This window comes from Penaeus monodon, chromosome 23 (genome assembly GCF_015228065.2).
Source record: "Penaeus monodon isolate SGIC_2016 chromosome 23, NSTDA_Pmon_1, whole genome shotgun sequence".
Taxonomy (NCBI): Eukaryota; Metazoa; Arthropoda; class Malacostraca; order Decapoda; family Penaeidae; genus Penaeus; species Penaeus monodon.
Window position 1 is genome coordinate 4,351,965 of NC_051408.1, and position 240 is coordinate 4,352,204.

At 47.9% G+C, this 240-nt stretch overlaps 1 protein-coding gene across 1 annotated transcript in view; it reads left to right on the top strand.

Annotated features, from left to right (window-relative positions):
• Window positions 1-19: 19 nt before the first annotated feature.
• The window catches only part of LOC119587740, a gene marked incomplete in the record, with an annotated part of 5,279 nt that continues 5,058 nt past the window's right edge, over window positions 20-240 (top strand). The window contains 1 exon segment of the mRNA XM_037936426.1: window positions 20-210. Within this exon segment, the coding sequence (XP_037792354.1) occupies window positions 22-210 (189 nt within the window).

The following is a 240-nucleotide window of genomic DNA, read 5'->3' on the forward strand; positions in this document are numbered from 1 at the left end:
AATCTCCTTTTTTCAGTGAAAATGGAAAAGAAAAACGAAACCAGTAAGCTGGCTATAGAGTCTACGAAACCGTCCATGGTGACCGAGGAGCCGGCATCGGTGACCGAGGAGCCGGCATCGGAAATCGAGAAGTCGGCCGCCGTGACCGAGGAGCCGGTCTCGGAAACAGTAAAGGACATGAGCACTGATAAGGATTTTAATAGAGCTCGGGTATGTATTTGACTAAATGTTTCTGTTTGT